The sequence below is a fragment of the Manihot esculenta genome, chromosome 13 (assembly GCF_001659605.2).
Source record: "Manihot esculenta cultivar AM560-2 chromosome 13, M.esculenta_v8, whole genome shotgun sequence".
Taxonomy (NCBI): Eukaryota; Viridiplantae; Streptophyta; class Magnoliopsida; order Malpighiales; family Euphorbiaceae; genus Manihot; species Manihot esculenta.
In genome coordinates, this window is record NC_035173.2 from 8,192,459 (window position 1) to 8,213,023 (window position 20,565).

The window sequence follows — 20,565 nt, forward strand, 5'->3', positions numbered from 1 at the left end:
GACTTTCGGCCGCCGAACCTGCCGCCGAAAGTGCCCTGTTTAGCCTTCCTTTGCATGTTTTGCATGATTGTTTTAAGGTGTTTTAGGGGATTTTTGGGGGATGTTTTTAGAGTTATGTTCTAGTTGTTTGGTCCCTCATTTGAGTCCACCTGTGTAGGTTCGGACTCGAGGAACCGAGGACCCCAGCAGTGAGTCAGCTGCTTCAGTCATTGTCAGAGCTAGCCAGAGGTGAGTAGAATAAACCTCTATGATTTAAAGCAAATAAATTATAAAGTTTTGAGCATGTTCATGCATCATGAATGCCATGTGATGAATTAGGTTGTTTGCATTAGAATTCACGAATATGTTGCATTGCATTTATGATGTTGATGTGGATTGGTTATTGGATGATCCTTTAGTCCTCATATGGTATGGTGATGTTACGGCATTGTATGGTATGGAAGTCCAGGTTGTACCCATTCTACGTCCCTGGCACTATGTAAGGGAAAGTCCAGGTTGTACCCATTCTATGTCCCTGGCACAGTTGGACTGTATGATATGTTATGTTAAGAGAAAGACCGGTTGTACCCATTCTACGTCCCGGCACAGTTGGACTATGTGGAGGACTATTGGTGACAATACCATCCGAGATGTGATTTGTTTGTGATGTGTTGCATTCCATTATGGCATATGATTTAAATGTTTTTATTATTCTGCTCACTGGGCTCTAGTAGCTCACCCCTTTCCCTAATCCCCCAGGATTGCAGGTGCGGGCTAGACAGAGAAGTCAAGAAGAGTAAAGTCATGTATTTGTAATAGATAGAAAGTGGACATGATAATTTGTAAGATGATGTAATGTTATGATTAGTTATGTTATGTAATGACATTGAGGATTAGAGGTTGTGCTTGGCCCTATGTGTATGGTATCCCTTTAATACATGATCTATAATGTTTATGTAAACCAGCTCAACACAGGTTATATCACCCATTGGGGTAATGATGAGATCCCACAGAGGGATTAATACTTATGATTATGCTATGTATAGTGCATGTTGAGTTTAGTGTATGATGAAAAGAAAAGTTTTTAATTTTTATGTATATTGTGGATCATGTATGGGATTAAACAGGTTTACAGGTTATATGTTAGGCTTGCTACGGGTCCCGGCGGCCTTAAGCCGACCTGGATCCTAGCGCCGGTAGCGGTCCGATTTTTCGGGTCGTTACACATAGCCTTCTTTGGCTTATTATTATGTAATATCAATAATATAGTTATATCTAGTATAGAATGTAAAATTTTATATAAAATATAATAGAATATAATATATAATTCTAATGAATAAAAATAATATTATGACATAGATAATATTATGATTAGAATTTTATCATTTTATTAAAAATTTATAAAGTATTTAAATAATAGATGAAATTTAAATTACAGAAATTTAAATTTAATATATTTTAATATTGATTTATATCAATAAATATTTATATTTTTTTAACAAATTAAATAAAAGAGTAAATTGTAATAAGAAAATATAAGTATGAGAAGATGCTATTATTTTCCTTTTCATATTTATATATAGTATAAGTAAAAATATTATAAGTTTTACAATAGAATATATGTATACTAATAACAAATATTTAGATTGCGTGAAGGATATTTATAAAATAAAGCAAAATAATGGTTGCAAAGTTTTAAACTTTTTTCAATCCATTAATAATGTAAATCATTAAGTGATACTTTAATCTTTTTTTTTTTTTTTTGGTTAGAGTTCAATGTAAAATTTGATTCGTTACACACTACGGTGTACCAACACGCTAGGCCTAGTCGAACGAAAAAAGGCAGTAAAAGTCCGAAACTGACTCACACAAAACATCTAACGATCGAGAACGTTCATACAATACAAACCCAAATCCGACGGTCTATAATCATAAACTTATAGCTTATTTGCCAAGTTCTCATAACAGAGAACATCACACAAAACTCCTGTTTGGTCCCTTAGAAAATTTTACTGTTTTTGAGCTCGGAAAATCTCCTTCATATTGGTTGCACAATCTCAACTGACTCGAGGGTGTTATGCAGCATGTATCGATTTAGAAGCAAAGGGACCTCACTCTTTGGTTCCTTGGCAATCCCCCATTTGAAGAAGAAAGCTCTTAATTCATGGTCTGCTGTTCAGGACTCCTATTTTTCTACCAAGGTATATTTTGTTCGCCAATTATAAGTTGATAGAATCTTGTTTTTCTTTTATGAGTTTCATCTTCAAATTCATTCATTATTCCTTAATTTGTTTTGATTACTCATTTGGTATCAGAATTTTGTCTTTGGGTTTTCTATAATTCTGATTGTTTGAATGACATGAATGTCTTACTGGGTTTTGTGGGGTTTTCTCATATCCATTTTTGGCGTTTTGATCTGTTAGGACTTATTTGAGAGGCATAGGGTGGTTTTTACGGTCGGAACTTCTTTAGCGTCGGTTGCTACAGCATGGATTGGTAAGTTTGTTTCAATTTATATTTATTTTCTCCCTGGTTCTTCCCTTTTTTATATTTATATTTGGCATTGGTGGTCTTTGTGATTCAGTGAAATTGGATTTGGCGTTAAATACTGGTAAACTTCTTGCTATGTGTTCGAAACAATTGTAAGTTTTTCTTTTTTTTTGAAATAACAATTGTAAGTAACTTAGCCTGGATATTGATTACGCAAACTTTGAAAATGTTAATTGTTTTATCAATCAATTTCAAAGAGTTCTATTTGGATCACACTTCTCCTTCATCACTCTGCCAAATTTGGGAGTTTATTTGTGCAAGTGTAGAGAAATAACTCAAATGGATTCCACTAGTGTAGCCAGCACAATTTCATTGGCAGGAGTAAATATTTGTTCCAAGAAAACTTCTCCATTTACTGAATCGATTTGGCAAATATGCTCACCATGCAAGAATGTGCTTTACAATTAACTTCAAAGAACCTTGAGTTTTGGTTCATGAACCATATTTCAATTTTCACATTTTGCATAATATATTAAGCAAACCAGTAATACAGAAAATTTAACAATTTATTTTGAAGGTTTCTATAATTAATCTATAAAAGACAGGTCTTTGATGATAAAATAAAGAATTAGTAATTGTTATCTGGGTATGACCAAATGTGTTGTTCAGTTTGTGGATAAAGTGAGAATTTCAAGTTAATGAATATATAAATGGTTTAAAGTTTACAGATTTACCGTTGCTAAGAAATATAAATTAGAGCAAATGTTTTTATATGGTAGATGTTAAATAAAAACTAATGTTAATCATTAAGAAAGGAATAAATTAAGTTCTTCTTTAATGTTAGCTTTCATAGATGGAAACGTAATCAATTTTTTTTGGTTGGAGTTCAATATAAAATTTGATTCATTATACACTGCAGTATACCAACATACTATAAAAAATGCAGTGAATATCTTAACTGTGCCTTTTTCCCGTAACAAAACGGCTAGTGATTGAGAACATTCTTACAATACAAAGCCAAATCCGATGGTCTATATTCATAAACTTTAGCTTATTTGTCAAGTTCTCATAACAGAGAAGATCCCCGGCCCTTTTCTCTGCCACAAACCTCCTGTTTGGTCCTTAGAAAATTGTATTGCTTTTGAGCTCAGAAAATCTCCTTGATATTGGTTGCATTAACTCAATTGAGTCAAGGGTATTATGCAGCATGCATTGATTCAAAAGGACCTCATTTTTTGGTTCCTTTGCAATCCCCCATTTGAAGAAGAAAGCTCTTAATTTGCTCTGCTGTTCAGTACACCTATTTACTACCAGAGTATATTTTGTTCGCCAATTGAGTTGATAGAATCTTGGTTTTGATTTCTCAATTAATTTCAAAGAGTTCTATTTGGATAAACCTCTTCTTCATCACTCTGCCAAATTTGGGAGTTTATTTGTGCAAGTGTAAAGAAATAACTCAAATGGATTCCAGTTGTGTAGCCAGAACAATTTCATTGGCAGGAGCAAATATTCGTCCAGAGAAAAACTTCTCCGTTTACTGAATTGATTTGGAAAATATGCTCACCATGCAAGAAGGTGCTATCAAGCCTTTACAATTAACTCCAAAAAACTTGAGTTTTGGCTCATGAACATATTCCGAATTTCCATCCGTTTTACATAAGATATTAAGTAAACCAGTGAAGTAGAAAATTTAAGAATTTATGTTGAAGTTTTCTATAATTAGTCTATAAAAGACAGGTCTTTGATGATAAATAAAGGATTAATACTTGTTATCTGGGTGTGACCAAAATGTGTTGTTCAGTTTGAGTTTTTATGTTCTTGTATGATTATATGTGCTTCCTAGTTATTTCTTTTCAATTTTGTCTCTGGTTTGAGCATCCTTTGAAAATTGCAAATGAATGTGCAGGGTATTCCTTACGTCATCTTCATGATTCAAAAGTTGATCAAAGACTCGAATCAATTGAAAATGCTGTGAGTATCTTTTACTTAATGTTGATAGTCATTGCTCCTTACATTTTCCTTTGCTGGTAATACTTTTATACCTCCTTCCAAGCACTATTTGAGCATAATTATGACACTGAAAGTTGGAAGATGCTTGTTGGCAAGGTGGAAAAGAATTTTAAACAATTAACATAACCACTGAACCAATACTTCCTCTTCACCCTTCAAAAGAAGAAGAAGAAGAGGGCGAACCTAGATTGTTGGAATTCAGGCTTTATTGACTGAATTAATTTTGCTGACCAGTAATGATATCTGATGCCCTATCCTGGTGGTAGATTGTTCCAATCAACATCTCTCTGCTTGGCTATCTTTGCACCATCTGTAACTTTCATAAATGCAGCGTCATTTTGATTTGTTTCTGGTATTCAAATATTCTGATTGCCATCTCTTTCTTGTGCTATGCCTATGTAATCTATCTTTGTCTTCATAAATCCCGACGTTATCTTAGTTTGCCCTCGTCCCTTTCGTAACATCTGGATTGAAAGTGTATAGGATTACTTGTAACAAGGATATTACTTACAAGTAATAACTCTGTGTTCTTCCAATGGTTTGATTTCCCTTCTTTTAGCAGACTGTCATTCTGCTTGCAGTTTGTGAATGTTAATTTTCCTACTCAACCCTTCCCATGACATTGGTATTGTTTGGTACATTACATCTAAGTGTTGCTTCCCTTGTAGTTTGTGAATGTTAATTTTCCTACTCAATCCTTCCCATGACTTTTCTTTTGTTTGTTACATCTAATTGTATTTTTCCTTGTGATGTGGTAGATGAAAAGCAATTATCATCTTAAACATGCTGAAGTTAAGAAGCTTGTGGATCCAGGGAGTTCCAGTGTTGCTTCCTGCATTGCTACTGCTGGGATGACGTTTATTCTTGGGTTTGTTCCTATCTTGCTTCTTTGCCCTTGTGTTTTTTGCTTTGTTTTCATTGAAAACTATACAGTTCTCCCTATCCAACATTTCTTGGTCCTCCATTAGTCAAACCTTTTTGGAAGTCCCATATGACTGCATCTGATTAACTACAGTTCATAATTGGAAAAGATGAGTGCTGTATGCTGTTAATATATCTAATATGTGCCACTCAACTGGGGATGTGAAGGAACATTTGATGAAGGTGGTTTATCACGTCTCCCTTTATTGAAGAGCATGCCATAATAGGGAAGGTCAATTCCATTTTGAAATATAATTGTTCCTTTTGATTTTTTTTTTTTAATTTTTTATTTTAATGGGGGGAGAGCTTTCTGCTTGCTAGTGTAGTTAAACAAACTTGGCTTATCTGTTTTTGCTGTCTTCTTTCTGTAGTAAGGTAATTTTGTCACATTTTGAGGGGGAAAGCATCTATGTAGAAACCAGTCTATGAAAATGTGTGATTATGAATTTGGTCAGGTTGCATTTACTTGCTCAATTGAGCTATAATTTAAGTTTGGTTAAAGAGAGCTACACCTATTAAAATTTCATTTTGTTTTTATTTTTTATTAAAGTTCATTTTTTGTGCCTCACCTCATTCAAGCACATGCTTTCCCCTTGTGCCTAGGCACCAATATCCCTTTGCACTTTAGTGCACATTGAGCCATTACTAACTGAGTTCTTGAAGATGGTTCTTCCATTTTGGTGAGACAAATGAACATTTTAAGAATTTTAGCCAAGTAGAAATATAGGTTTGAGAAGGCCAAAGAACCCGAGTGTTGTTGGTGAAGTGAATAGATATTATGGCTGAGGATCCAATGATGCTTATGGATTTAGACATAGTTAATGGTTCGAGAATGATTTCCTTTAGTTGATCCCAAGTAGGCTAACAACGCCTATTCCTTACTAGCTGGGTGTTATTTTTTTTGAAGGGATATGTATTTTTCCGAGTTATTGGTTCACCTTATTATAGTTGAAAGATATTATAATAAGGGAAAATTATTACTTAGTCCCTATAGTATAGGGAAACTCACTAGTTAGTCTTTCGGTTTTGAAAAATATATTAAAATGTCCTTAATATGTTAAAAAGTTTACTAGTTAGTCCTTCCGTTAATTTTACCATTAAATATTTTACTATTTAGTCCTTATAATTTTGAAAAATTTATTATTTGGTCCCTCAGATTTTTAAAAAGTTTAGTAATTAGTCCCTCCATATCAGAGGCATTTTAGACTTTTTTGCAATAGTTAATGGCTAAAACTAATGGAGGGACTAATTAGTAGATTTTTTAAAACGTCAGGGATGTTGATGCATTTTTTCAAAATTAAGGGACCAACCGGTGAGTTTCTCCATATTAAATAAATGGACTAAGTAAAAATTTTCGCTTACAATAATCATATCATTGTTCCAAGTTCTCAACTGATAATAGGATATTTGGCATTTGGTCTTCAATTGAAAGAACTTTGATTGCTGGATTGTTCATTTACCTGCATTTACTGAATGGCAGGTATGGCTTCGGTTGGCGAGGTGGAAGATGGTATGCAAATAGGCAGTACAGAAAGGAACAGATGAAATTGCTAGGGCAGATAAAGCCTCAAAGATGGCAGTTGCTGGCACGCCTGAGACCTAAGGAGTGGCAACACCAATTTATTAAAAGATCTTCAAGATATAGAGCTCCTGAATGTGGAGGCAATGCATCTGAGAAGATGCTGAAGGATGCTCCTGCAACACATAATCCTGGGGAATTCCCTCGGTCTTGTTAGAACAACATCAGTCCTTGTAATTTTGTTTTGGCTTAGATATCCTGAGATCACTGGAAGAGAGATTATTTATATAGTTTCGAACTTATCATAGATATCTTCTTAACAGGCATTTTTGGGCATGATGAGTAATAGCATCATCTTTTCTATTTATCTTGGTTTTAGTGGGATATCTTTCAAATGTCCCTGTCCTCTTAACGCAAGTTTATTCTGAGAATCTTAGCGCTTGAGATATATGTTAATGGAGTTTACCTTGTTCTCCTGATAAACATCTTTTGGAATTATTCTTTTAATAAATGCCTTTATGTTGTATGATACTGCAAATTGCATAGAAAATTGGCATTCCTCCAGAGTATACTGAATGTAATTAGTTGTGATGATTTTTTTAATGTAAAAATTAAATTAATCATTTTGGATTGAAACTTAGCTTGGATCATTTGAACTCTGTTTAAGTTGTTACCTTTAAAGGAGGAACAGCTGGCCTATTTTGTCTTTGAAGCCAAAGAAAGCTGACAAAATGTTGTTTTCTTTAATGCCTTTGATCTTAACTATTTTCCATGTTGGATTGATCGATGAAAAGATATGTCTAATTACTTGTTAGAATGTGGAATCTTCATTCTGTTGCCAATATGAACCTTGAAGTTCATGCCATTGGTTGGGCTTCTACAACCCGTTGATAGCATTCTTCCAGGATTCCTATAAATTGCGGAGACAGAACAGTTGGAGCTAGAAAGGAGGCACTTGAAGATGGGTAATGCTATAACATTGATAGTTCTACTAATTATTTTATGTGGATCAGCATATGGAAGGAGATCAATGCCATATCCAATGAAAGGTCTGGATGTTGCGACTGCAGTGGCCCCATCTGCCAGTGATGGGATTTGCAAAACACTGGTGGAGATACATGGATATCCTTGTGAAGAACATACAGTAATATTCTTAATATTAATATTCAGTTTCTGAAGTTTGTTGATACTTCCTGGCTAACTATATTCTTGTTGGGGGAACTTTGATTGGGTTTAGGTAACTACAGAAGATGGATTTATCCTTGGCCTACAGAGAATTCCTGCGGGGGCATCTGGTGGGACTCCAGCAAACAAGACACCAGTTCTATTACAACATGGTATACTAATGGTATGTAGTTTGATGTTTTTTTAAAGCAAATGTTAGTATACTAAAAGAGTCAGTGGATATAACTAGTGATGAAATGCATGACAGGATGGAGCAGTGTGGGTGATGTTACCTACAGATAAAGCTTTGGCATTCCTCTTGGCAGATGATGGATTTGATGTGTGGGTTGCCAATACAAGAGGAACTGAATCTAGCAGTTTACACTCATCGCTTAGTCCAGATGATCCAGTTATTTTCCCTCTTTCTACATGATGTTATTCTTTGAATCAGTCTTTTGAATTTTCTGATGATTTTGTTTTATTTCTCAGGCTTTCTGGAATTGGTCATGGGATGAATTAGCAGGTTTTGATCTTCCTGCTACATTTCAGTATGTGCACAATCAAACTGGACAACAGCTGCACTATGTTGCTCATTCACTGGTATTTTTGCTCTCCGCTGCCCCATTTTTCTCCCAGAACCAACTTTCTGTACTGGAGATGCTAAGCTTACAAACTTTTATAGGGAACTTTGACTGCTCTGGGTGCCTTTTCCAAAAATCAGTTGGTGGACAAGATGAGATCAGCTGCCTTGCTTGGACCTGTTGCCTACTTGGGTCAGATACCATCTCCTTTTGCAAAAGCAGCTGGTGATGTTTTACTTGCCAATGTGAATAACTGAACCCTTTTGTCTATGTTGATTAACTAATTGAATGATACTCCCTGAAAAATAACCATTCATATATATGTTCTTGACATTATTTTGACAGACATCATTCTGGTTGGGTGTTGCCGAATTTGATCCAATTGGGTAAATTTCAACAACCTTATTCTTTTTGTCATTCTGTTAAATTTGATCCAACTGGGTAATTTTCCAACATTACTTTGAAACTTCCTATGATGCTTTATATTGGTTGAAGTGAATGCTTTTTGCCCCTATGAAACAGGGCCGCAGCCAAGACACTTGTCGATGATGCCTGCAAAACACCAGGTGTTGACTGCAGCGATTTGTTAACAGCCTACACAGGTAATATATCCGTCCTTAGTTTCTGAACTAGCACTTGCATTTGTAAAAGTTCAACCCCAATATGGATTACAATGTGGAATATCTACAGGTCCCAACTGCTGCCTGGACAGATCCGTACTTGGTGTTTTCTTGGATCATGGGCCTCAGTCAACATCAACAAAGAACCTCATCCACCAGTCTCAGAGTAAGTGATCTAAATTCCTATTACCCAACTCGAAGGGTCATTAGCAAACTATTTTAAGAAAAGAAGTACGATATGTGAATACTTACTTGGATGTGATGATAGTTGGAGTTAGGCCTCATCACATTCGGATTCAAATATTTGAAACTGCTTCAAATTTGCTTAATCTGAATGACTTCATATTATGGTTCTTGGCACTTACTTTTTGGTTTCTGGACAGTGATCAAAGCAGGAACCATAACAATGTATGATTACAACAATGGAGATGAAAACAGGAAACATTATGGACAGGCTACACCACCAGTGTATAATATGACAGACATTCCAAATGATGTTGCCCTCTTCCTTGGGTGTGGAGCAAAGGATTATCTTTCTGATACCAAAGATGTGCAGCTATTGCTGGATAATCTCAAAGATCATGTTAAAGATAAACTGGTGGTTCAGACCATTGAAAATTATGCTCATTTAGATTTCATTTTTGCTGAAAATGTTAAGGAAGCTATATATGATCCTCTTATTGCTTTCTTGAAACTTCATTGAAGATATTGCTTGGAAAGAATCCTCCTCTGGCAAGTTGAGCCGCTTGCTGTTTTCTTTCCCCTTGTATGCTTTGAGTGGTTGCGTGATGATAAATAAAACTGCTACTTTTATTTCAATAAAATTGATCACCAAATTTGCTGGCATATTTTCATTATTTTTTCAAACTTTTTTGGGTTTTTACAACTTTTTTGGGTTTTTACAACTTTCCTTGAAAGCATGGTGCTGTGACCAGCGAAGGATGCAACATTTGGGAAGTGAATGCAATATTTACAGTTTAACTCACTGACCTAATATTTACTATTTACATTTAGTAAAAATAAAATATACATTTAATAAATTTAAATTCAATACAATTTAACTAAAATTAAATTTAGTAAAAATATAATTTTAAATTTATTAAATTTGAACGCATTAAATTTTTTATAAGCTAGACCAATAAAAAATAATTTTCTGATTTTTTTCCTTAAAAATGAGGGGTTAGACATAAAGAGAATATTAAAAAATAAACTTACATCTAATCTAATCCCACTTAAAAATAAAAATTTGAGGAATTAAAGTTTGAGGGGTCACGGTCCTTGCCTACCCCTTAGTTCTATCACTGGCTATGACTCACAGGGTGGTTTATCCATGGCAAAATCCTTTCCACATGTAACCTACATTTGAAGGTTTTTATAACACAAATGTGTTAACATTGATAAATTACTAAACCGATGAAGAAAATAGAGAAAGATAGAGAATTACTTGCAAGAAGGTCTCTCTATCTAGTCAATTGCAAGAAGAAAGGGGGGACTAATAGCAAGATCCATGGTTCTGAATATGGGCACATCATACTGCCAAACATATTTGACGAAATCAATCCTGTTGTTGGCATTCACAAGATAACAGCAACTATTCCAGTTTTAATACCCATCTGGAATTCTTCTTGAAATAACATTGGTAAGAATGAACGCAACGTGTTTGATACTTTTTCTTGCTTTACTTCTTCCCTTTGTTTCCACCTTGTTGTAAGGACATTGTTAGCGGCATACCCAAGAAGAAAATGCGAACAAGGTTCTATGTGTTTGATCCATGGCACCACATTATTGTAACCATATGTACTTCATAGTATTTTTCACAATTGGTTGGCTTTGACATATAAGATGCCATTTATCATCTTCCTTGAAACCCATTTGAACAATATCAATATCAAGGTTAGAATGTGTGAACAGGAGATGGTAAGTCTTGGGTCTCTGCGTCTAATTGGCATTATATATTCAGCTATAACTGTTCAAGACAAATGAATCTGTCAGACATTATTTTCTTGACATACATGTTTGTCCTCATTACCTGTGAAATTCCTTTATATAATAAGGAATCATGAAATTTATCAAATCTATATGAATTAGATAAAAAAACTAATTTCTTAACAGGACATTTGGCCCCACCACAAACCTTTTCTGGGCCATAGTGTTCAATTTGTTGACAGATTTTATTGACCTGTGAAATGCCTTTTCATAAAAAGGAATCATGACATTTATCAAGTATGATTTTCATAAAAATGAATATCTCAATAGGACAATTGGCCCCGCCAGAAACCTTGTTTGGACCATAGAGTTCAATGTGTTTGAAAGATTTTATTTCCAAGACCCTTCATTTGGATATTTGTTTCTGTTCCTGTCTGGGGGTTCTGCCACTATAAAAATTTGCTAGACTTGAAAGTTTGGTGGGGAGAGCAAAAACATATCATATATAGTTACAGATGGACAAAAGCTTAACCTTAATAATAATAACTATATCTACACTTTTCTGTGGGTCAGCAGCTGGAAATAGAGCAAAGTTGTTTTCAGCAAAAAGTCACGGGAGCATAGCTGCATCGGTCCCAACAAGCACTGATGGCATCTGCAAATCAATGGTTGAGAAGCACAACTATGTCTGTGAAGAGCATAAGGTAAATCTTTTCCTGAATTAATCAATTTTGCTCATCTTGAAGTAATTAAATAGTACACATTATGTGATGAAGTTCAATGGATTTCAGGTCACAACACAAGATGGTTTTATTCTCAGTTTGCAGAGAATCCCAGTTGGGCGCTCTGGGGAGTCTCCAGGAAACAGAGTACCTGTTCTGTTGCAGCACGGGCTACTCATGGTGAGTAATTATGCTGAGACTTTGGTTTCATTTTTCATTATGTATGATCTAACAGGCTGTGATATGATTGCAGGATGGAATAACCTGGCTGCTATTACCACCAGAACTATCTTTAGCTTTCCTCTTGGCTGATAATGGTTTTGATGTGTGGATAGCTAACACTCGAGGAACGAAATATAGCCGTGGGCATGTATCACTTGGCCCATATGATCCTGTAATTTACATTCTCCTTCTTTTAAATCTTACTCTCCACTCCAGATTGTCACTACCTTTCTTTTAGGTAATTAATTGATGATGTTGGTATTTCCAGGCCTATTGGGATTGGTCATGGGACGAACTGGTAGCTTATGATCTTCCTGCTACATATAAGTATGTGCATGTTCAAACTGGACAAAAACTGCACTATGTTGGGCATTCACTGGTGAACTTTTGCAGTCTACTTGTTCAAGTTGTTCTAGCATAATATCTACAATGGAGATACTAACTTCTGAATTCTTCTCTAGGGAACTTTGATTTCTCTGGCTTCCTTTTCAAAGGATCAATTACTTAACATGTTGAGATCAGCTGCCTTACTTTGCCCAATTGCATATGTTGGTCAGATGACTTCTCCACTTGCAAGAAATTCTGCTCAGAACTTCCTTGCTGAGGTGAGTATCAGTCACTGCTTTCTCTATTACCTCATGGAGTTGAACTTCTCTGATGAACTACATATCCTTCTTTGACAGACTCTATACCGGTGGGGTATTCTCGAATTTGATCCAAGAGGGTATCTATGTCTATGCAACTCTGCCCTTTTACCTTTCGAGCAATTCTTGCCTAGGCTCAATTCACTGTAAACCCAAGATACAAATATATGGTCCCTCCACATAAAAATTAAATGAGACTCCTGTGTTTGTATCTTGGGTTCAAGTGGATCGGGTCTAAGTAAGTTTTCCTTTACTTTTCTTGTATCATTTACTCAAAGACAAAAGTTGATTATTTCCCCCTGAATTTGTGGTGTTAATTTTGTATGCATTTCCCTATAATTCAGCTAAAACTGAATTCCAAATACCACATTTTCAAAAGAACAGGTATTGATTGCACCAACTTGCAAACATTTTAATGATTGTGCAGGGAAGCAGTAATCAAATTTCTTAAGGACATATGCAAAAAAACGGGTATTGATTGCACCAACTTGTTGACTTCATTTACAGGTATTGAAAGTGTTTCCTAATGAATCATTAGCTCCAACACTTGATTTTCCATTACTTGACTCCGTAAATTATTGCCATTTCCAGGCCAGAATTGCTGCCTGAATTCCTCCATTGTAGATGTCTTCCTAGACCATGAGCCTCAATCGACAGCTACAAAGAACATGATCCATCTGTCTCAGAGTAAGCACATCTATAACGGAAGTAAAATTTAAGTGTCTTTTTTTTTGGTTGAAAATGTATTTGGAATCTAATTTGCAAGTTTTGGACAGTGATTAGAGAAGGAACAATAACAATGTACAATTACAATAATGAAGATGAGAACAGAAAACACTATGGGCAGCCAACTCCTCCCGTGTACAAAATGAAAAACATTCCCAAACACCTTCCTATCTTCCTCAGCTATGGAGGGGCAGATGCACTTTCTGATGTTAACGACGTACAACGCTTGCTCGATAGCCTAAAGGATCATGATGGAGATAAGCTTGTAATTCAGTACAGAGCTGATTATGCTCATGCAGATTATGTTATGGCTGAGAATGCTAAGCAAGATGTATATGAGCCTCTCATTGCTTTCATGAAACTTCAGTAAGAATGTGGATTCATTCTCTTGTTTGTTGTTGCTAGTGGAGATCTGTATACTTTTATTGTGTTTGATCAAAATTTCTTGTGCACTTTCAGAAGTGTTGCAATGTTAAAATGATTGTAAGATACAAAGTTTGAGTACAAAAATTCATTTTTGACAGCAGAAATTATCTGTTCATGATTTTAGTTTACCTGAAATCTTGGTATTGGAAATGGAAAGGGTACCTTATTTTTTTATTGTATCACTAGTTGTGCTCAGGGGAAATAAAGAGAAATTAAATAGGGAAAATGATTTAAAAATAATTAAATCTTTTTATTTCAAATAATAAAATTATTATAAAAGAATTCAATTAAATTGAATTTTTATAGAATTTTTAATTTCAAATAAAGGATTTATATTTGTAAATATTTTTTTATAAATAAATATAATATGATACTAAATTAATATGATTAATTAAAAATAATATTTTATTTAATTGTTTATTATCTTTATATTTTGAAGTGTTAATATTTTTTATATTTCTTGAAAATATAACTAGTTTTTATTAATTTAATATTTTTCATAAAATAATTACTTTACCAAAATATATGTCAGTTTTTTATAAATTTATAAAATAAAAATACAAATATAATAGATTTTTGTTTATAAAAAATATATTCTTATAAATTATTATCATTTTCCCATTACTATCATATATTTTTTATAATATGATAATTACGAAAACATATTTAATTACTTGGAAAAAATAATAAAGTATGATCAGTTTTGTAATAAAATAATCATTATTTTGTTTATCATAAAGTATGATAAACATTTGCATTCAAAAAAATATTTTTTGAAAAATAAATAATATATTTTTCAAAAAATTAAAAAAAAAAGGTAACAAAAGTTTAACCATTGTGATTGGATTCTCTCCTGATGAGTTTCAAAATCTTCTCTACTTTCTTTCTTATGTGCAAGCTTTCGAACTTGAATTGCTTCTTACCCATTGTCTGAATGTTTAACTGCTAAAACCCATGACCATCTCATTGGATTTCTTATCTCTTAGGTCCCAAATGAGTATTTCAATTATCTCAATTGGCAATTTTACTACACATTTTAATACTCATAAAGGGAATCAATATTTACTCTAACAATGTTGTTACTTACTATTCTATTTCTTGTTGTGGCTCTAGTGTGTTATGCTTATCTTGTTGCACAACAAATGAGGCAATTTATGAAGTTTGAGTATAACTTGTCTGAAACCTCTTCCGGGCAGGGAAACATGACATCTGCAGGACCTGCTTCTGTTCTAAATGTAACGACCCGAAAATCGGACCGCTACCGGCGCTAGGATCCGGGTCGACTTAAGGCCGCCGGGACCCGTAGCAAGCCTAACATGCATCCTGAAAACCTGCTTAATCCCATACATGATCAACAATATACATAAAAATTAAAACTTTTCTTTCCATATACATCAACCATACTCAACCTGTGCATGCACTGTATATAACATAACTCATAAACATTGATCCCTCAGTGGGATCTCATCAGTGCCCCCAAATGGGTGACATAACATATGTCGAGTTGGTTTACATAAACATCATAAAATCTCTAAGATCATGTATTAAAAGGGATAACAACATTCTATGGTCAAGCACACCTCTAATAATCCATAAACATCATTACATAACTATACTGTACTATTACATTACATCATACTACGATTTTGTCATGTCCACATTCTAACTATTACACAAACAAGCTTTACTCTAACCGACCTCCTCTTCTATCCTGTACCTGCAAGCCTGGGGGTAAAAGGGAGAGGGGTGAGCTAAAAGCCCAGTGAGTAGAACTATAAAACATATTAACACTATGCTCCCATGAAATGCATCATAACACAGACAATTCACATAAGGGTTGGGTGAACTTGTCACCAACTAGTCCAAGCTAACTCTGTGCCAGGCCGTAGCATGGGGTCCTGGTCTTCCTGTCATAACATACATTACTTACCATTTACCCCAGGGCCTCCTCTGGGCTCCTGGTCTTCGAGTTCCATAACCGTGCCAGGCCGTAGAATGGGGTCCTGGTCTTTCCTTACATAGTGCCAGGCCGTAGAATGGGGTCCTGGTCTTCCTGTCATGGACTAATTGGGTCATCCAATATTCACCCACATCAACAACAATCGATGCAATGCGGCATATTCGTGGAAACTAATGCAATCATCCTATTGCATAATCATGATGCATGAAACATGAGAAAAACATTTAATTTAAAAGATTAAGTTTAGTTCCACTCACCTCTGGCTGACTCTGACAACACCGAAGCAGCTGAACTCACTGCTGGGGTCCTCGGTTCCTCGGGTTCGAACCTACACAGGTGGACTCAAATGAGGGACCAAACATACCTGAACATAACTATAAACTACTCCCCAAAAACCCCCTAAAACATCATGAAACAACTATACAAAAACATGCAAGGAAGGCCTGGACAGGGTTAGCTTGGACTAGTTGGTGACAAGTTCACCCAACCCTTATGTGAATTGTCTGTGTTATGATGCATTTCACGGGAGCATAGTGTTAATATGTTTTATAGCGCCGGTAGCGGTCCGATTTTCGGGTCGTTACACTAAAGATGCCTAGGTTGCAAAAGCATGTTGCTAGTTTGATGTTCTTCTGTTGAGGTGCTGCCGAAAGTTCTTCATTGTCGAAATTTTGTTTGACTTACTGCTATATCTTGTTTTGTTTGGAGCTCAACACTCTCCTCTTATATCTACTAATGCAAAAGTTTACAGTAAAGCTTAGTTTATCCCTTGAGTACGTGCCCTTCTCTCTTTAGTTTCTAGTTTCTTTATAGAGAGAGAATCTCTCTTTTTCTGTTGGTCCTTTGTTAGTGAGGCTAGGGCTCTTTTTCTTGCCAAACTCGTCTGCTTTCCCTAACCTAGAGATGGGAAAAAATGACTTGGGGTTATATATATATATATATATATATATATATATATATATATATATATATATATATATATATATTGCAAGTGTTTGTTTTGTGCAAGTGGACTTTAAGAAGAGAGATAATCTACATGTTTAGTTTGGGAGATTTTTTGGGTGGCTTTCAGATAAGATATTATTAAAATGTTGACTTAGTTGCTACTGCACTTTCTATTTTTTAGTTGCTGTTTTTATTTTCAGTTGACTTATTCTACTGATTTTTAGTCAATATTTCCATTTTCTTATTAGTTAAGTTGTTAAACATGGAAGCATGTTCCATGGTTGAGCTGAAATGTAGAAATTTCAGTTTCTTTTTTGTTGTATTTAAGCACATAGCAGTGAATAAAATATATATCTCATTTTGCTACATTCTTCTTCTTTTCTGTGTGTTCTATTTTGCTCTATCAAAATTGGTATCAGAGCCCTCTTCTTTAAGGGACTTGTGAGGAACTTGAGTGTTTTTTTTTTTCACCAAAAATGGATGCTTCAAGTGCTGAAATTCCTTTCAATGCCATTGCACTTCCTGTGTTCAATGGGAAAAACTATCAAGTTTGGGCAATCAGAATGGAGGCTTACCTGGATGCAAATGATCTCTGGGAAGCTGTTGAGGAAGACTACCAAGTGCTTCCATTATCTGAAAATCCTACAGTAGCTCAAATGAAGAGTTTCAAAGAAAGGAAAGCAAGAAAGTCCAAAGCCAAAAACTGCTTGTTTGCTGCAGTTTCATCCTCAATTTTCACCAAAATCATGTCCTTGGAAACAACCTTTGATATATGGAATTATCTCAAGAAGGAGTACGAAGGAAATCAGAAGATCAAAGGAATGCAAGTGCTGAACTTGGTTAGAGAATTTGAGATGCAAAGAATGAAGGAATCTGAAACTGTCAAAGAGTATTCAGATAGACTTCTCAATATTGTAAACAAGGTACGGTTATTTGGTTCTAACTTTGATGATACAAGAATAATTCAAAAAATTCTTGTTACCGTCCCTGAAAGATTTGAAGCTACCATTACTTCTTTGGAAAATACCAAGGATCTGTCAAAGATTGGCTTGGCAGAATTGATACATGCGTTGCAGGCTCAAGAATAGAGAAGGCTTCTGCGAAGTGAAGGTTCTGTTGAAGGAGCATTGGCAGCAACGGTACAAAATAAGAAGGAAGGTTCAGGTTCATCAAAATCTGACTTTCCTCCTTGTAAGCACTGCAACAGAAAGGGTCATCCGCCATCAAAATGTTGGAGGAGACCTGATGTGAAATGCAAGAAGTGCAAAAAAATGAGACATCATCAAAAAATTTGCAAGAGCAAAGTTGTAACTCAAGATGATTCTCAGCAGAAAAACGTTGCTCATGTAGCTGATCATGAAGAGGAGGAACTATTTGTAGCCACTTGTCTTGCAGCAAATCATTCAAATGACAAATGGCTCATTGATAGTGCCTGCACCAATCATATGACGTTTGACAGGGATTTATTCAAGGATCTGGATACGTCGTTTATATCCAAGGTGAAGATTGGCAATGGAGAATATATCGCAGCGGAAGAAAAAGGCACAGTTGCAATAGAAACTTTGAAAGGTACAAAATTTATTCGAGAAGTATTATTTGTACCTGATGTTTCTCAAAATCTGCTCAGTGTTGGTCAGCTTCTTGAAAATGGCTTCAAATTATTTTTTGAGAGCAACCATTGCTTAATCAAAAATTCAAAAGATGAAGATATTTTTAGAGTGAGGATGAAAGGGAAAAGCTTTGCACTAGAACCCCTACAGGCAACGCAATCGATTTACTCAGCAGTAACAATAAATGCAGAAGTATAGCAAAGAAGGCTGGGGCATTTTCATCATAGAGCAGTGGTGAATATGCAAAAGAATGAACTTGTTCGTGATTTGCCTAATCTTGAAGTTGATCTGCCAGAATGCAACGCTTGCCAATATGGTAAGCAATCAAGACTTCCTTTCAAGAAAGCTACTTGGAGAGCAACAGAAAAGCTTTAATTGATTCATACTGATGTGGCTGGTCCTCATAGAACTCCTTCACTTAATGGGAGTAAGTATTATCTGCTTTTTATTGATGATTATAGTAGAATGTGCTGGATTTATTTTCTCAGATTCAAATCAGAAGTGGCTGGTGTGTTCTGGAACTTTAAGAACTGGATTGAAAAACAAAGTGGCTGCAAAATTCAGACTTTGAAGTCTGATAATGGGAAGGAGTATACGTCTGCAACATTCAGTAAGTATTATGAGGAGGCTGGAATTAATCATCAACTCACTGCTCCATATACTCCTCAGCAAAATGGAGTCAGTGAACGAAAAAATCGTACAGTAATGGAGATGGCCAGGTGTTTGCTTTATGAGAAAGATTTGCCCAAAGAATACTGAGCAGAAGCGGCTAACACTTCTGTATTTTTGCTAAACAGACTTCCTACAAAAGCAGTTGATGGGAAGACACCTTTTGAAGCTTGGTATGGTTACAAACCTTCTTTAAAAAATTTAAAAGTGTTTGGCTGCCTGTGTTTCACTTATGTGCCTCAGATTAAAAGGGACAAGCTCGACAAAAAAGCTGAAGCTGGAATTTTCGTGGGATACAGCTCAGTTTCAAAGGCTTATAGAATTTTTCAACCTAATACGAGAAAAATTCAAATAAGCAGAGACGTGCATTTTATGGAAGATGCGAAATGGAATTGGGAAGGAGATCAGGCTGGAACCATTCCAAATCAAGATTCAAAATTGTAAGAGCTGTCCGAATCTGATTTGTTTGATGATGAACCGATCAGAGGTACAAGATCACTTTCTGAAATCTATCAGAGGTGCAATATTGCGATCCTGGAACCAGAAAATTTTCGGGAGGCAAAAGGAGATCCAAAATGGGTAGCTGCGATGAAGGAGGAGCTAAGCATGATTGAAAAAAATAAAACCTGAAAACTCGTAAAAAGACCCGATGACAAAAACGTGATTGGGTTAAAATGGGTATTCAGAATAAAACTGAATGGTGATGGCTCTATAAACAAGCATAAAGCGCGGCTTATCGTGAAAGGGTATGCCCAAATCCCTAGTGTAGATTTTTCGGATACTTTTGCTCTTGTTGCCAGAATTGAAACAATCAGGTTGCTACTGGCCATTGCTGCTCAAAAGGGATGGAAAGTTTACCAGTTAGACATCAAATCAGCGTTTCTAAATGGTTTTCTTGAAGAGGAGATCTATGTTGAACAACCAGATGGGTTTGTCATAAAAGAGCAAGAAAATGATGTGTATCTGCTTAAAAAAGCGCTATACGGCCTGAAGCAGGCACCGCGAGCCTGGTGTAGCAGAATTGATCAGCACTTGATGCAGTTGGATTTTAAAAAAAAGTCTCAATGAGGCTACCCTCTACGTCAAAGGTGATGAAATCAATTTTATTGTTGTTTCTCTGTATGTGGATGACTTGCTTGTTACAGGAAGCAATTTGGAGCTTATGAATGAATTCAAGAAAGATATGCAGCAGATCTTTGAGATGACTGACTTAGGAGAAATGGCATATTTTCTTGGAATGGAGGTTCAACAAAAGGAGAAAGAAGTGTTCATTTGTAACGACCTGGAAACCGGACCGCTACCGGCGCTAGGATCCAGATCAACTTAAGGTCGCCGGGACCCGTAGCAAGCCTAACATACATCCTGTATACCTGTTAAATCTCATACATGATCATACATATACATAAAACTTTAAACTTTTTCTTTCATTCA

The 20,565-nt window shown here is 35.4% G+C and overlaps 4 protein-coding genes across 5 annotated transcripts; all 4 read left to right on the forward strand.

Moving 5' to 3' along the window:
* The first annotated feature begins 1,937 nt into the window (after positions 1-1,937).
* LOC110629065 (triacylglycerol lipase 2) lies at positions 1,938-10,130 on the forward strand. 2 transcript variants are annotated; one of them, XM_021775914.2, is made up of 13 exons: positions 1,938-2,180; positions 2,403-2,475; positions 4,376-4,440; positions 5,238-5,347; positions 6,881-6,991; positions 8,156-8,267; positions 8,352-8,492; positions 8,573-8,683; positions 8,766-8,909; positions 9,010-9,050; positions 9,187-9,266; positions 9,355-9,450; positions 9,668-10,130. In XM_021775914.2, exons 1-13 carry the CDS (start codon positions 2,064-2,066, stop codon positions 9,985-9,987), a joined length of 1,521 nt encoding a protein of 506 aa, XP_021631606.2. In that variant the 5' UTR covers positions 1,938-2,063; the 3' UTR covers positions 9,988-10,130. The 2 variants fall into 2 exon arrangements, with proteins under 2 accessions (XP_021631606.2, XP_021631605.2); XM_021775913.2 differs by lacking the exons at positions 1,938-2,180; positions 2,403-2,475; positions 4,376-4,440; positions 5,238-5,347; positions 6,881-6,991 and adding an exon at positions 7,196-8,063 and having other exon boundaries at positions 8,157-8,267.
* Positions 10,131-11,634: 1,504 nt separating this feature from the next.
* LOC110629179 (triacylglycerol lipase 2) lies at positions 11,635-14,064 on the forward strand. Its single transcript, XM_043949398.1, has 9 exons — positions 11,635-11,914; positions 12,002-12,112; positions 12,186-12,326; positions 12,423-12,533; positions 12,616-12,759; positions 12,838-12,878; positions 13,226-13,305; positions 13,390-13,485; positions 13,575-14,064. Exons 1-9 carry the CDS (start codon positions 11,726-11,728, stop codon positions 13,892-13,894), a joined length of 1,233 nt encoding a protein of 410 aa, XP_043805333.1. The 5' UTR covers positions 11,635-11,725; the 3' UTR covers positions 13,895-14,064.
* A 3,267-nt stretch (positions 14,065-17,331) lies between these two features.
* Positions 17,332-17,943, forward strand: LOC110629180. The gene has a single exon (XM_021776094.2). It carries the CDS (start codon positions 17,332-17,334, stop codon positions 17,941-17,943), a length of 612 nt encoding a protein of 203 aa, XP_021631786.2.
* Positions 17,944-18,126: 183 nt separating this feature from the next.
* On the forward strand, positions 18,127-20,304 carry LOC122721479. The gene is made up of 5 exons (XM_043949313.1): positions 18,127-18,620; positions 18,954-19,184; positions 19,263-19,574; positions 19,821-20,174; positions 20,280-20,304. Exons 1-5 carry the CDS (start codon positions 18,127-18,129, stop codon positions 20,302-20,304), a joined length of 1,416 nt encoding a protein of 471 aa, XP_043805248.1.
* Positions 20,305-20,565: the final 261 nt, after the last annotated feature.